Genomic DNA, 14,247 nt, shown 5'->3' on the forward strand with positions numbered 1-14,247 from the left:
TGCTGCTGGGCCTGCTGTGTTCATGCAGCCTCACATTTTATTATCTTGTATTCTCCAGCATCTGCAGTTCCCATTATCACCATTACACAAAAGTGTTAAGAGGGCAGCTTTGTCAAGGAACTTACAGCACGACACTTAAATGAAGCGGAAGATTTTACGTGCGCACATCAACAACAACTAAGCTGAGCCGCGGCAGCAACAACATTCCTAATGGGTCAGGGCCAATGACGTTGCAGAAGGGCGGGGCAGGTGTTGACGGCTGGTGGGCGGAGAAACGCTCCGCTTGATGGCGTGTGACCGGAAATAGTCGGAGAGGAAGTGCCGTTTTGGCGCGTGCGTATTGACTTGTGGCCCGGATCCGCTGGCAGGATAGCCCGCAGTGGGACGAGAGAGAGTGTGAGTGTGGCTCAGGTTTGTTAAGGCATGGAGCCTGAAACCCCTCCTTGGCGAGAGGGCCGTTGACAGGACTCTGAGTCTGTGTAGCCCACGATCCGCCTTGGGCCCGCGCTGCGGCCTATGCGGCCGGTCACCTTGGAGCGGCTTCCCAGGGTCAGAGGAAGGCAACGGGAAACGGGAAACTCTGACCCGTGCTCCCCGTAAACCACACCGGGCCCTGGGACAGGAAAATATTGGGGGCGGTGGGGGGGGGAGAGAGATGATCCTTTTGGTACCGGGTGGTGGGACAAGGTGAGTGTTAGTATAGGGTTGTGAGTAGGAAGTGAGATGCGAGGGAAGGGGTTTGGGTTCGGTTTAGGAATCCTGAGGAGAAGGGGGGCTCCTGAGCGGTGGGTGGGCATTGACAGCTCTGAGGGGATGTGGTGTAGGAACGCAGGGCGTGGTTCGTTGGGTAGAGCACTCCTGGGAAGTGTGTTAACGTGAGGTAGGGAACTCATGGTGTGAGGATTGGGAAGGAAGGAATATCAGGGTAGTGGGTGCGGATAGTGGCTTTGTTTAGTACAGATGATGGCCTTGTTGAGGGTTAGATAGCTCTTTGGGTAGTGATGCTGAGGTGCAATTGGGAAGGGTACTTGTGCAAAGTGTGGGTTGGAGAGTTAGAATGATGTTGGAGGATGTAATGCTGGAAAAGCGCAGCAGGACCTACAAGATGCTGTCTGACCGGTGCTTTTCCAGCTCCACATTTATTGACTGTAGTTTCTGGCATCTGTAGTCCTCACTGCTTCCAAGTTGGAGGATATAGTGTTGGTCATAGTGAGTTCATTGCTTGAGAATGGGCTCTGGATTGAGAGCTGTCTACGTAGTACCTGGGATGTTGCAAACAATGGTAATTGTGTGGTGAACTAAAGGATATGGATTTTTTTGCACAGGTGTTGCTATGCAGGAATATTATAGAGACTGTAGTGCAAGCACTGGGCTGTTGACTCTAAGTTAAGAGTACTGGTCCTGAATTGGCTTATAAGAATATTAGGTAGAAGGAGGGGGAGGATTCAATTGCTGTGGTCTGTTGGACCAACAACATGGAATGAGTAGGCAAGTCATAGTGGATGATATAGGAACTAGGAGTAGGTAGTGGAACTTTGTCACACAAAATGAACAAGTTAAAATGGTGAAACAGGCAGCTGAAGGAATGGTTTGTGGGTGAATGCTTTCATTTCAAGGAATACTGACTACAGTATGGACAGAGGAAGGAACTAACTGTTGAAATTGGATCTCTTAAACATTTTGATTCATTTAATATGCTGATATTTTTAAAAATTAATTGGTGGGATATATGATGGGCTGTTTCTTGTTTTCTTTGACCCAGACCTCTGAGCTCCACATGAACTGAATTGAAAATGAGTCCTAGTGGAAAAGGTAAATTACAGGGACTTGAAGCTAAGAAATGAGAATTGAGCTGAAAGCATTTGAAGACAAATGTATGGTGTTATGGGTTGCTTAGTTGGCTGGTTAACATGTTAGTGTGGCAAATGCACCAAAGGAACATGTTCAGCTATGGTATCTCGCTGAATCAAATGGAGCTTGGGGGTCAGTAGTTCTCTGATCCTTTAGTTTTGTCAGAATGTTGATGAGGGTCCCTGAGGTTCTGCAAGGGGGAGTGGATCCCTTGTGATATGGTGAGTAAAGTCTTTTCAGTAATGAGAGAATGTGTTTGGTCTGATTTCAGGTAGTAACTGCACATAGTTTAATTTGATGCATTTATTAAATGCATCAATACATTATTTCCTTCTAATGTTAAGTGAAAAGGTTATATTAAACGTGTTCATAATGACCACCTATTTTTCCCCACCAGATAAACCATGTCATCTGCTGTGGTTGCCAAGCCTGTAATGCGAGGCCTGTTGGCCAAACGTTTACGGTTTCACTTGGCTGTGGCTTTTACTTTAGCTTTTGCAGCAGCTGGCACCTTCAAGGTAATCTTACTACTCTGAATAATTTTTTGCAGAAATCCTTTTATCATCTATTTCCTCCACTCTGGTCACTGCATTACAATGGAGATTGCTCCTTATATTAAAAAAGAGACAATTCTCACAAAGTTCTACTGTGCTATTACCTTAAAGGCTGACTAGATCAAATTTTTGATGTAATAAAGCAGGTGGATAGGGATGATGCAGTTAATTTTATGGGCCCCAGAAGATGTTTGTCAAAGTACAACAAAGTAGCTTTCTTACTAAAATTTAAAAGCTCAAATTACTGTCCATGGGTGTATGGATAAATATTAGAATTAGCTACAGAATGGTGATGTGGTTTTTCTGGACTGGTAAGAAGTTGTTTCCTAGGGGTTCATATTAAGGATGGTGCATAATAGTTTATAGATGTTATGAAATTTGGAAAAGTGCTAAGTCATGAGGGTAGTGACACATTTTCAGGATACAGGCAGACATGTGGCAGATGCAATTTTAAAAGGGGATGCAAGACCAGAGACTTGAACTCAATGTGCACAAGCTGAGCTGAGAAGACAGTAAAGATCATGCTGCTTTTTTTTTTTGAAGCTTGAATACAAAGTAAGGAAATAATGATGAAACTTCATAAGTTCTCATTGGCCAATTGAACTAATATTAGTTAATGGGCAGTATATTCATGCAATGTTGAGATCTTGGACGGTGTAGAATACATTCATCATATTGGTGTCAGGAATGAAAGTAATGGGGGAAGCTGACAAAGTTGGGTTTTTCAAAGCACAGCATATTGAGAAGATTTGATAGACGTGTTCAAACTGGTTCTGTTCAGAGTAAATAAGGGAAACTGTTCTTGATGGTTGTACGTTTGGTAACCAAATGACCCTGATCTAAGGTGATTGGCAAAATAATCAGAGCTGACTTGAGATAACATTAATTTCAGTGAACTTGGTGAAAGTGAATTCAATAAGGGTGTGAGATTAATTGATAGTTGAATTAAAGAGCTGGCAGAGGCATATTAGGCTAACGAGCCTCTCTGCACTGTTTTTGTTGTGTTGTAATCTCATGGGAAGTTGGTTGCTACATCTTGGTCTTGAATGTTGAGATGCATTCAAGAATACATGTAACTAGGTGGTTAAGGTGTTTAGCATGCTTTCTTTCATTGCTCAGACCTTTCAGTGCAGGAGTAGGGACATGTTAAGTTTGTATAGAACGTTGGTAAGGCCTCTTCTGGAGTACAGTGTCCAATTCTGGTCTCCCTGTTATAGGAAAGGGATACTATTAGACTGGAGAGGATTCGGAAGAGATTTACCAGGATGTTGCCGGGACTGGAGGATTGAGGAGAGGATGGATAGGCTGCTGCACACTTTTTTTCCTCACTGCAGCACGGGAAGTTAAGGGCTGACTGGAGAGGTTTATAAGGTCATGAAGGATATAGATAAGATGAATGGTGGCTGTCTTTCAGTTGGGTGGAGATTTCAAAACTAGAGGCCATATTTTAAAGTTGACGGGAGGAAGATTTAAAAGACATGAGGGGCAATTTCTTGTGATTGGTGTGTGGAATGAACATTTGAGGAAGTGATGGATGTGGGTACAGTTACAAGTTACAATGACATTTGGATAAGTGTGTGAACAAGAAATATTTGGAGAGATATGGGCCAAGGCAGGTGGGACTAGTTTGGGGTTAAGGTCTGCATGGACTGGTTAGACCAAAGGGTCTTTTTCCAGATGTATGACTCAATTATACATATTGAGAATGTAAGTTTCTGTAGTAAAAGCAGTAAGTACCATAAACAAAGATATTTTTCTCAACAGATCAGTTACTTGGTCTTTGCACCATGCTTGTCTTGACTGTGGCACTTTTTTTATTATAAAAACCCAAACTGTCCTTGTTAATGATGTTTGGGAGCTAATTGAGTGTTGAGCAAGATACTGATTGTTCAGTGACATCTGCAGTCCTTTAAATCTGACATTGAGCACACCCCAGATCTCTACCACTGCTGGAGGCTGCCAAGGTCTTAAACTCTAATGTGTCTACCTCTCTTTTTAAAATTTTCCTGAAATAAAACTTATTTCCATGAATTTTTTTTAGTCATCTACTTGAATTGTTTTTTTGCAGCTTGGCTTTAAGTTTTTTTCTTCAAAGTAATTCTTTGCATAATTTACATAATGGGACTGATTTTTATTTTATCCCCACATGCAATCTTTTTGTATTGTTTAAATTTGATCTCAATTTTAAATCCTGTGAATTAATTTAAGTTGTAGGTATTTCTTAAGTTTGTTGGGGTCTATGATGTGTTTTGTCTTTCAATCTGATTGACCCAGAACCCTGATACAAATAAATAGTAAATTTTGTTTCAATAAGCTGGAACTTTTGATTGTGAAACCGTGCTCTTTTTGCAGTTGTTTTATGCTTAAGTTCCTAAAAATGTTGAAAATGTAAACTTGTCCTATTTCTTAATCCATTGTAGTTTGCAGTAGGTGAACCCAGGAAGAAAGCATATGCTGACTTCTATAAGAAGTATGATTCCATGAAGGCTTTTGAGGCCATGAGGGATGCTGGTATATTTGAAAGTGTGAAACCAAGGAAGTAGTCTTTCAAAGGTAATTCTTTACATTGCAGTTAAATGAAAGTGTGGAATCCTTTGCATCTCAACAGCTGTTTAACAACATTGTATGAAAATTGGTTCTGTTGCATCTGTTTATTGGAAGGAAAATATATTGAAATTTTTAGAGAGCCATGGGAATAGTGAGAAGCCTTAATATTTCGGGAAGTAGCTAGTGGTTGTGATGCATGATTGCTTGTTTTTTTTTTTCTCAGTGCATAAACAAGTTTTCTTCCATAGCTTTCTGATTACTTGCTGAGCCACACAAAATACTAAATTATTCGGAGAATGAATACAAAAGTAGGGAAGTTATGCTTGTCCTACAGGGCAGTAGTGAGACTGCATCTGGACATCCCTCTGCATAGCATTGGTCACCTTGTTTGTGGATGTAATTCCATCGGAAGCAGTTCTGAGACAGCTTACCAGACTGATGTCTGGAATGAGAAGATTGTTTTATGAGGACCTTCACTGCAGAGGAACTCTGGTGAATTGGCGTATACCAAATTTGAAGGAATGGGAATGTAGATTTGGATTCTTGGCTACAATGCAAAAGAAAATGAACAGATTGCTATTCATTGAGAGGAAACAATTCTCCTATGCTTGCTCTTGTTTCAATTGGGCAGATTGACTGCAGGGTGTTTATGTACAAATATGGTAAACCAGTTTATTAGTATTATTATTCTTCTGTGACAGGCCAGCATCATAAACAGCATTTGTTGAGTGCTTTATAGCTTAAGGCACAGCCAACAGTGCAAATTTTGTTTTTACAGGCTTGCTATTCCAAACATTGGAGAAATACATTGGCTTCATAGACTGTTGACAGTAGGGATTGTATTTTGCACATCATCCTTCCAAGATCAAAGTTCCTACTCTAGTATTAATAACTAATTTCTCCCCTGAAGAAGAAAACATTGAGCTGCTTCTAATGTTAAATATAAAATTTGCAATGTTTGGGTTCAATATCTCCTTTATGACAAATCTTAAAAATACTAATACCAATGAATGGTAATATCAAAACCATTTTGAATGCAGCCTTTTGTAGTAGAAGACTTGATATGTCTGACTTGTATTAATGATTTTCTTTCCTATTAAAACAGGAACTTTGGAATGAATGACAAGATTGCTCCTCCGCCTTACATTGGGGAAATGGAGAGATATACTTTGTGTTCTATACCTGACTTACAAATAAAATATTAAATTCTTTACCCTCGAACGCTTGTATTTTCATTGCCGTTATCTACAGAACTTTGAAACTTAGCACTTGCTTAGCAGCAGAACAGGCCACAGTTTTGGTAATATTAGAGATCAGCTGTGCCAATGATTTTTTTTTTTCACAAATCTATCTTAAAATCTCTCCCTGTCTTACTATAGCCAATTGTAATTGTAACCTTGAAACTGATCAGTTTATAACTTGCAGTTAATGTGAGATAGCATGATCAATAACAATCTAGATGTCAGGCCAATACCAGTTGATTTTTTAAGACAAAAAAATGGTAGGTTAGGAGGGATTTATAGGAAGTATGTGAGGTCAAGTTATTTGCGGCTTGAGTCTTTCATTATGGGTTGATGTCTGAGTGTAGGTAAAGCAAAAGTGTGCACTAGTTGAGGTACAGCCATGCAGTGAGGAAACCCAATAGGAATGACAATTAAAAAGTTAGTATCTAAGCAGTAATTAACCAAAAACCAAGCAAATATTCAGTCCATTAAGATAGGTGCTGTAACTATGGAATACTGTCACTACTTAGGCCTTTATCTGGTGCATATCTGCCACTAAGTCCAGTTTCCTTAAATTATTATCCAAGAATACACATCTTATCAGACATTTCTCCGGTACTTAATTTGATAGCCAACGCATTGATTTTCTGTTCATGTAGATGAATGGAACTTGAATACAATAGTTCCTTCAGTACAACTCTTGCTTCAATGCCCTTCACACATATTACACCAGAACAATTCAACTTCAATCTTCTTGCAATGCTTACTAAAGATAAAATATTTTAAGAAATTTGGGAAAGGGTGCATAAAAAGACTAACAGATCAACAATGGGACATAGGTGGTTCTGAAAGGTGTAAATGTGAGGCAAGGAGAGTGATGGAAATGAATTTTAAAGGTCAGCCCAGCATTAAACCAAGGTTGAAGCTTTAAGTATGGATTTTGTTTTGATATTTATGTTGGGAGAAACAACTTATTCTCATAGGCAGTCAGCATGATATTTAGACTGCTGAGTTGCACTTTCTCTACCCAACCCATAGCTTGGGATGGTATGTAGGTAAAAAGTGAATGATTTGTTGACTGCAAAAAATTAAATCGGGACATTAGATGCCTTCAAGGCAGAGATCGACAAATTCTTGATCTCACAAGGAATCAAGGGCTACGGGGAGAGTGCAGGGAAGTGGAGTTGAACTGCCCATCAGCCATGATTTAAATGGTGGAGTGGACTTGATGGGCTGAATGGCCTTACTTCCACTCCCATGTCTTATGGTCTAAATCTTGCTTCAGAACTGGTGGAATAGAAAAGGTCAGCTATTGAGGAAGTGATGCAACAGCAAATGGCAAAAAAGTGGTGGTATAAGGATAATACAGAGTATAAACATGGTCTTGGAACAAGTAGGGTGGCTATTAGATCACCAAGAAGGATCAAAGGATGGCTATCCCTGTGGGAATTGTCCTCAGCTTTACAAGTGATCAGAGGGAATTATGGCCTGTATCTGATGCAGAATGCAGTAAATCATACTTATCAAATATGTAGGCAAGCAGGAAACCTGCCTTTTGTTTTTACAAACTAGGTATTTTCCATCAAACTCCTACAGTGTGAAAGCAGGTCATTTCACTCAGTCACCACTGTCCTTCTGAAGATCCACACCCCTCACCCCATCTCTATAACCCTGCGTTTCACATGGCTATTCCACCTAATTTTCACATCTTTGGACTGTGGGAGGAAACTGGAGCATCTGGAGGAAACCCCCACAGACATGGGGAGAATGTGCAAACACCACAGAGACAGTTGCCCAAGGTTGGAATCGGATCTTGGACACTAAGGTAACAAGTGATTTGTATCTGCAACAGACCTGCTGAGTAGACTGTACACTTCCAGTTTGAAAGGGGAGTGCAGAATGTAGGCATTGATCCCACTACCTCTCACATGCAAAGCCAGTGCTCTACCATTTGAGCTAATTCCCCTAAATCAACAGATGCTTTAGAAGCAGCCCAACTGGCCCATCAAATCCACAATGACCCTCCAAAAGAGCATCCCACATGCCTACCCTATCCCTGTAACCTTGCATTTCCCATGGTTAGCCCGCACACTCCTTGACACTATGTGCCAGTTAGGTGGATTGGTCATGTCCAATTTTGGACTGTGGTAGGAAACCAGTGCAGCCTGAGAAGCCCCACACAGACAGTTGCCTGAGGTTAGAATCAAAACTGAGTCGCTGGCATTGTGATGCAGCAGTGTTAACCACAGAGCCACCATACTGCACCTAAAAACTGTATCCAAACCAGATAGGAGTCAAAAACTACAATCTCCTAAGTCCTAGTCAGACAAGTTATCCATTGTACCACTGGCCTAGGTAGTGTCCTCCTTGACATGCTATCCTGTTCCAGATGGAACACTGGTGATAGTTAGCTCAAAGCTATGCTGACTTGTTTTGTATTAACAGCAAATTAGCAGAGCCTAAAATAAAACTGATTAAAGGAAATATTAGAAGCGTAAAACTAACATTCCAAAGATAAAAGTTTGTGGTTCAAATGACAATAGGTATTATTTCCTTAAGTTAATTTATTTTAATAATAGTTTGCAACAACCTACTGCATTTTCCTTTAAATATATTTATCAAGCTGGAGTTGCAACCCTGCAGGTATCTTTCAGGATTCACACAGAGGTCACTAATATCTACAAAGTGACTCCAGAAATTACTACCAACAATCTGTTGCATTGAATAAAGTGAGAGATCTTATGTGCCACAAGGCAGAATTGGAAGAATTAAGAGATTGCACATGGTGCCATATTTGTGCAGTAAGTGATGTGGGTCCTTGAAGTTGGACAAGATGGATCTGTTACATGCAATAATTAAAATGAAATACAATACATAACTGAATTAACAGGCAAATGATATTTCATGTATTTATATTAAAGGGAGGGAGGGATATTCTGTAAAGTTGGGTATTGTTGTTTACAGTGTCTCCACAAGAACTGTTAACAAAATCTTAAACTGCATGGAATTAACTTAGCCTCTTCTCTCCTCTTGCCATCGATTAATCAGTTCAAAGTTGTGAATTGTTGTATACCAATATGATTTTAGAAATAATGAAATGTTTAACTGAATGCCTTGTAAGGTACATGCTAAATATAGGCAGATGGAAAAGTTAGTACATCATGACTTAAAATCAAGGAAAAATGCGACTAAAACATTTCGTCAACTTTATTTGTATAAAACAAACTGTCATTGCCCATAAAACAAAGCTAAAAGAATACTCCAGCATAATAAAATGAGTTAGTACACCAGTAAGTGGTTTTGACAGCAAACTTGCAATGGTAACCTCTGTACTATAAAAAGTGGAATTAAAGTTACTTGTCAGTATTTTATTCAGAAACTCATTCTAAATTTATGATTTCTATCAGAACTAACTCAGATTAAATCAAAGTTAGTTGATTGATGTGTGGTTCTCTACTTTCCAGGATCACTGCCAGTGACCGTATCATTAGTTGATATAAGAAGACAGGCAATACCTTTTGAAAATGAATAAGACAATTCTACTCTAATTCTAAATTAGATTTATTTGGAACAACCATTCATAGATAACTGGTATCTCCTGTTTTGAATTTAAGGTAATTTATAGGCCAGCTATATTGCAGTAGAAATGCATAATAGGCAATTTTGCCAAGATAAAATTAAAGATATGAAGGTCCGTTTATTAAAAAAGGCTGGAAATGGACAGCAGAAGCATGATTGTCATTCAGTAATCCTTTTTTTGGCCTATATTCAGTATTTCCCTTTACGCAAACACATGAGCAACATTAAAATATGATTCCATATTATGATGAAATTTATACTACTGAGGCACATTATTATTCAGAGTTGTTTTATCTTTCCACTGCTCCATTCAGTAAATTTGACACCAACAGTTATAAGTTATATAAAATTCATAAATTAAAACTTGTGCCATTGTTAAGATTAATATTTTTTGAGACACTGAAACAAAACAAAGCTTTCACATTGGTCAATATGTCTTCCACATGTTATATGGCATGGGACAAGTACTTAATATTAATCACATTTTGCCTTTATTTCATCATTATAAACAAACCTCTTTTCTGGAAGTTTCGAACACTGAAATTTCTATAATCTATGTATTTACTTTAAGTGTAGTTCAGCAGCTAGCAAACTAAAGTGGGTTCTGCATTAAAGGGAATATGTACTAAAGTGTTGTTGTTACATTTTGAGAGAGATATGATTTATCCTGTAGATACCATTTTCTCTTTCTCATCCTTTATGCTAAAGATACTGTTCCAGTCTCCCAGGAATTCTCCATTATCTTACCCAAATTTCAATTTCTTATGTGTGAAGCAGGCAGCAATTGAAATAATAGGGTATTGCAATTTAGCCAAATTGTACTCTTACCTCAACAGAGTCACTGGGCAACAATGATGAGTGAGAATCATTGGTGAATTCCACCTCCAGCTCATCAATGCAGAAGCATGACAGAGGTATATCTTCTGCATAGTGAAGTTTGAGATAGCTAACTAAACACAGTGCAAGAAACAAAGGGTGCCATTTTCTGGTCCCAATCTCATGTCATGTAGCACATTTATCCAAGAAGCCCAAGGTCCATATTTATACAAGTTCACACTGCTTAATTTTGCTGTATCCCTATATGGCTGTAAACAGATAAGATCACAAGTTGTGCATTAATTGGATATGCTACTGTTTAAGTCAGTGGTTTGTGGTAATAACTGGTTAGATAAACTATTGCTGATTTAAACTCTGGGTGCAAAGAGCTTTAACAGTGTTATTTAGATCTAAAAGCAATATATTTAACATTATCTTAAGGAAGTGCTTTAATTCCGTAGCTGCATTGGCTTTGTTGGTTCTATCTCAATCACACAGATGCTGCTGTAAAATCTATTTTGTTTTGCACTGAAGCTCCAGCCTCAGATACAATTTGGTCTACACTATGACACTTCGCTTTGAGGCTTCTTAAAAATACAAATGGAGTGACTTTAGATGCTGCTTCCACCAGGTAGAGCTTAGACCCTAAATAATGCTGTACCTTACCTGACATTAAGGAGAAAGTACTGACATCTCTGCCGACACAAGGTAAGTGCCTATCTTTGAGAAGCTTGTCGAATTGTTCACAATAACTGTATGCCTTATGATAAACTACCAGTATTACGATGCAGCATTCATGGGGAATTATTCTATATGCTTCAAATGTGAACATAAGTAACATGATCAGATAAAAAAAAACTTGCTGACAATTTTAAGAAGAGTGGAAGAGCTATTTCTGTTTAAACTGAAAATATCAGCATTTTCCCTGGTCTATTATTAGTGACTTCTTTAGTAACAGTTCACTTTCTATAATAAATTTAAGCTTCAGCCACTGTAACAGTAGCCTTTGGGTTATTATTCTTTAGATGTCAACATCTTTATTGGAAAACTATCGTAATAAAATTTCATTTTAAATTCATAATTGTCAAACAAAATTACAAAATAATCAGTTTGGTTTTCATTCCTTGTTCACTACTGAGAATATGGACACTGAAGTAATTCTTTTGGTAGTAATACAAATAATGTAAAAGGTGGGCTTGAGGGAACCATTCATTTTACAATCAAAAAACCTGGCATGAATTTTTCAAATCCTTTCAAGTCTCTCATTCTGGTTATAACTAAAAGCAAATAGCAATCACGGAAAAAAGTATCAGTTATACCCAAAAAGTTAGTAAGTAGTTTGCACCTTCTACCACGGGGATGCACTTCCTATTTACAAAATAGTCAAATGCCCAGAATGACCAGGCATTATGCCTTTCACTAGCAGTTTTCATTTTATGGACAGATAGAAAGAAGGGAGTGTTTGAATTGATGGAATAATGCACAAAAAAAACTGCTCATAATGTGAACTCTTTTTTTCCTACAACCTCCTGAACCATCATATTTATTTAAAAATCTACAATGGAACTCTTACACCTGCCAGAACTTTTTGCTGGACAAGACCTTGTGTAAGATATCATCTCACCTCTCTACACAATCCATTATTATTTTTGCTGGTCTTCATCCTATGCCTTGGAATATTATGCCCAGAAGACCAAAATTCCATCATCATTTGTTAGCTATTGTGGCAGTTAAGAAGTTCCATTGTGACTCTCTGCATCTAAGGAACAAAATTTAATTTGCGTGATCATTCTAACTCATAGTCCAGATGTTTCTGTATGGAACACCAATCAAACTGTGGAAGAGAAAAAAAAAACTTGCATCATCTTTCCAACAGTATTCACTGATGTTAAAATGTAACATATACTCAACCATTTAGAAATCCTAAAGGAAACTCAGCACTCAAGCACACATTAATCCCTTTTCTTTTCTACCATGCTTTTCTCTTCCAGTTCTTCGTCCTTATGTTCTTTAGAACTTTCTTTAACTCCATTATCAACTTTGTGATGTTCGTCATTGTTTTCCTCCTTTTCTTCTTCACTAGCTTCTGCATCTCCCTGCTCGATGGCTTCGTTTTGAAGCAATTCTCCTTCTTCCGGTTCATATTCCCCATCAGCTGTCCAGATTCCATAACACATGATACTGATAACACCCAAAGGGAGACCAAAAAGAAAGCAACCCAGGAGAGGAGAAGTCTTGAAAACAGACTAAAACAAAACACAAAAAGATCAATTTCTTTACTCTTCGCACACAAAAGACAACAGAGAAACCATTTTAATGGATAGTACCCAACACATTCTAAAATGATCACTGGATCAAATTGTTTTCTTGGTGGTGCAAAACCTTTATGTCATAATTGTGAATTTACACCATCAAGAATTGTCATGGAGTCAGAGTTGTACAACACTGAAACAGACCCTTTGGTCCAACTTGTTCATGCCAACCAGATATTCTAAATTAATCTAGTCCTGTTTGGTAGCATTTGACCTAGATCCCTCTCAACCCTTCCCAATTGTGTACCACTCCAGATGACTTCTACATGTTGTCACTGTACCAGCCTCCACCACTTCCTCTGGCAGTTCATTCCATTAACTGCCCACCCTCTGCGTGATAGAGTTGCCCCCAGGTTCCTTTTATATCTTTCTCCTCTCACCTTAAACCCATGTTCCTCTAGTTTTGGACTTCCCCTACCCTTGACTATTTACCCTATCCACACCCCTCATGATTTTACACACTTTGATAAGGTCACCTTACAGCCTCTGATGCTCCAGGAAAGAAAGCCACAGCCTTCTCGGCCTTATCCTTTTGCTCAAACTATCTAACCATGGAAACATCCTTGTAAATGTTTTTTTTCTCAAGTTTAAAAACATCCTTCTGAAAGGAGGGAAACCAGAATTGAATATAATCTTCCAAAAAGTGATCTAACCAATCTCCTGTACAGCGACATGACATCACAACTCCTATACTCAATGCACTGACCAATAAAGGCAAGTATACCAAACATCATCTTCAGTGCACAGTCTACCTGTGACTCTGCCTTCAAGGAACTATGAATCTGCACCCTAAAATCTCTTTGTTCAGTAACATTCCCCAAAACTATACCATTAAGTGTACAAGTGCTGCCCTCAGGTGCCTTACAAAAATGATTCGGTCCATTGGCTCATTTGATCAAAGTCTCATTGTACTCTGAAGTAACCTTCTTCACTGTACACTACACCACCAATTTTGGTGTCATCTGCAAACTTACTAACCATTCCTCTTATATTCACATCCATTTCATTTACATAAATGACAAAAAGCAGTGGACCCAGCAATGATTTTTGTGGCACACTGCTGGTCACAGGCTTCCAGTCTGAAAAACAACCCCACTCCACCACCACACCATTTCCCTCCTTCCAGCCAATTTTGTATCCAAATGGGTAGCTCTCCCCAGATTCCACATCAGCTAACTCGGCTAACCAGTCTACCATACGGAATTGTGTCAAACACTTTGCTGAAGTCCAGATAAACAAAATCCATCGCTCTGCCTTCAGACTTCTTTGTCACTTCCTCAAAAAAACACAATCCAGTTAGTGAGACCGAATTTCCCATGCACAAAGCCATGTTGACTACAATCCCAATAAGGTGATAATCCCTTT

General features: G+C 38.9%; 2 protein-coding genes across 4 annotated transcripts in view; one reads left to right on the forward strand and one right to left on the reverse strand.

The window, feature by feature from the left end:
- The first annotated feature begins 262 nt into the window (after window positions 1-262).
- LOC125451809 (cytochrome c oxidase subunit 6C) lies at window positions 263-6,173 on the forward strand. 2 transcript variants are annotated; one of them, XM_048529409.1, is made up of 4 exons: window positions 263-396; window positions 2,249-2,369; window positions 4,826-4,958; window positions 6,058-6,173. In XM_048529409.1, the coding sequence occupies exons 2-3, from the start codon at window positions 2,256-2,258 to the stop codon at window positions 4,946-4,948; spliced, it is 237 nt and encodes a 78-aa protein (XP_048385366.1). In that variant the 5' UTR covers window positions 263-396; window positions 2,249-2,255; the 3' UTR covers window positions 4,949-4,958; window positions 6,058-6,173. The 2 variants fall into 2 exon arrangements, with proteins under 2 accessions (XP_048385366.1, XP_048385367.1); XM_048529410.2 differs by having other exon boundaries at window positions 300-411.
- A 3,194-nt stretch (window positions 6,174-9,367) lies between these two features.
- Window positions 9,368-14,247, reverse strand: part of LOC125451721 (protein disulfide-isomerase TMX3-like) — a 133,572-nt gene continuing 128,692 nt past the window's right edge. For both annotated transcript variants that reach the window (XM_059646002.1, XM_048529257.2), the window contains exon 16: window positions 9,368-12,816. In XM_059646002.1, the coding sequence (XP_059501985.1) occupies window positions 12,523-12,816 (294 nt within the window). In that variant the 3' untranslated portion in view covers window positions 9,368-12,522. The remainder of the gene's footprint in view (window positions 12,817-14,247) is intronic.

The sequence above is a fragment of the Stegostoma tigrinum genome, chromosome 5 (genome assembly GCF_030684315.1).
Source record: "Stegostoma tigrinum isolate sSteTig4 chromosome 5, sSteTig4.hap1, whole genome shotgun sequence".
Taxonomy (NCBI): domain Eukaryota; kingdom Metazoa; phylum Chordata; class Chondrichthyes; order Orectolobiformes; family Stegostomatidae; genus Stegostoma; species Stegostoma tigrinum.